The sequence below is a fragment of the Charadrius vociferus genome, unplaced genomic scaffold, assembly GCF_000708025.1.
Source record: "Charadrius vociferus isolate BGI_N301 unplaced genomic scaffold, ASM70802v2 scaffold128, whole genome shotgun sequence".
NCBI classification, from domain to species: Eukaryota; Metazoa; Chordata; class Aves; order Charadriiformes; family Charadriidae; genus Charadrius; species Charadrius vociferus.
Window position 1 is genome coordinate 107,007 of NW_009649443.1, and position 359 is coordinate 107,365.

At 65.5% G+C, this 359-nt stretch overlaps 1 protein-coding gene across 1 annotated transcript in view; it reads right to left on the reverse strand.

Moving 5' to 3' along the window:
* The window catches only part of VANGL2 (VANGL planar cell polarity protein 2), a 6,567-nt gene extending 6,438 nt beyond the window's left edge, over nt 1-129 (reverse strand). The window contains 1 exon segment of the mRNA XM_009889525.1: nt 59-129. Within this exon segment, the coding sequence (XP_009887827.1) occupies nt 59-129 (71 nt within the window).
* Nucleotides 130-359: the final 230 nt, after the last annotated feature.

A 359-nucleotide genomic window follows, 5' to 3' on the forward strand; every position in this document is an offset into this window, starting at 1 on the left:
GGGGCAGCACCCATCGGGGTCAGAAGACCCCGCCGTGGGGCACGCACCGACCCCTCACCTGTGCTTGCGGGAGCTGCGGGAATGCCCGGACTTGTAGGAATATCCTGAGTACTGTGACTCATTGTCCATGGTGTCGGAGCGCCGGGGCTTGTGCAGCTCCACGCCCAGGGGGGCCCCGGGACGGCGGCCAGGGCCTCCTTCAGAGGGGGCTTCTTCAGGCCCAGGGGCACCTTCAAGAAGTCAACCGTCACCTTGAGGGACTCTATTTTGATCACCTGGTTGGGCTCGTCTCAGGAGAAAACGGCTCGCCCACCTGCGGAGGCGAAGGGAAGGGTCAGCGGTGGTGGCGTGGTGGTGGC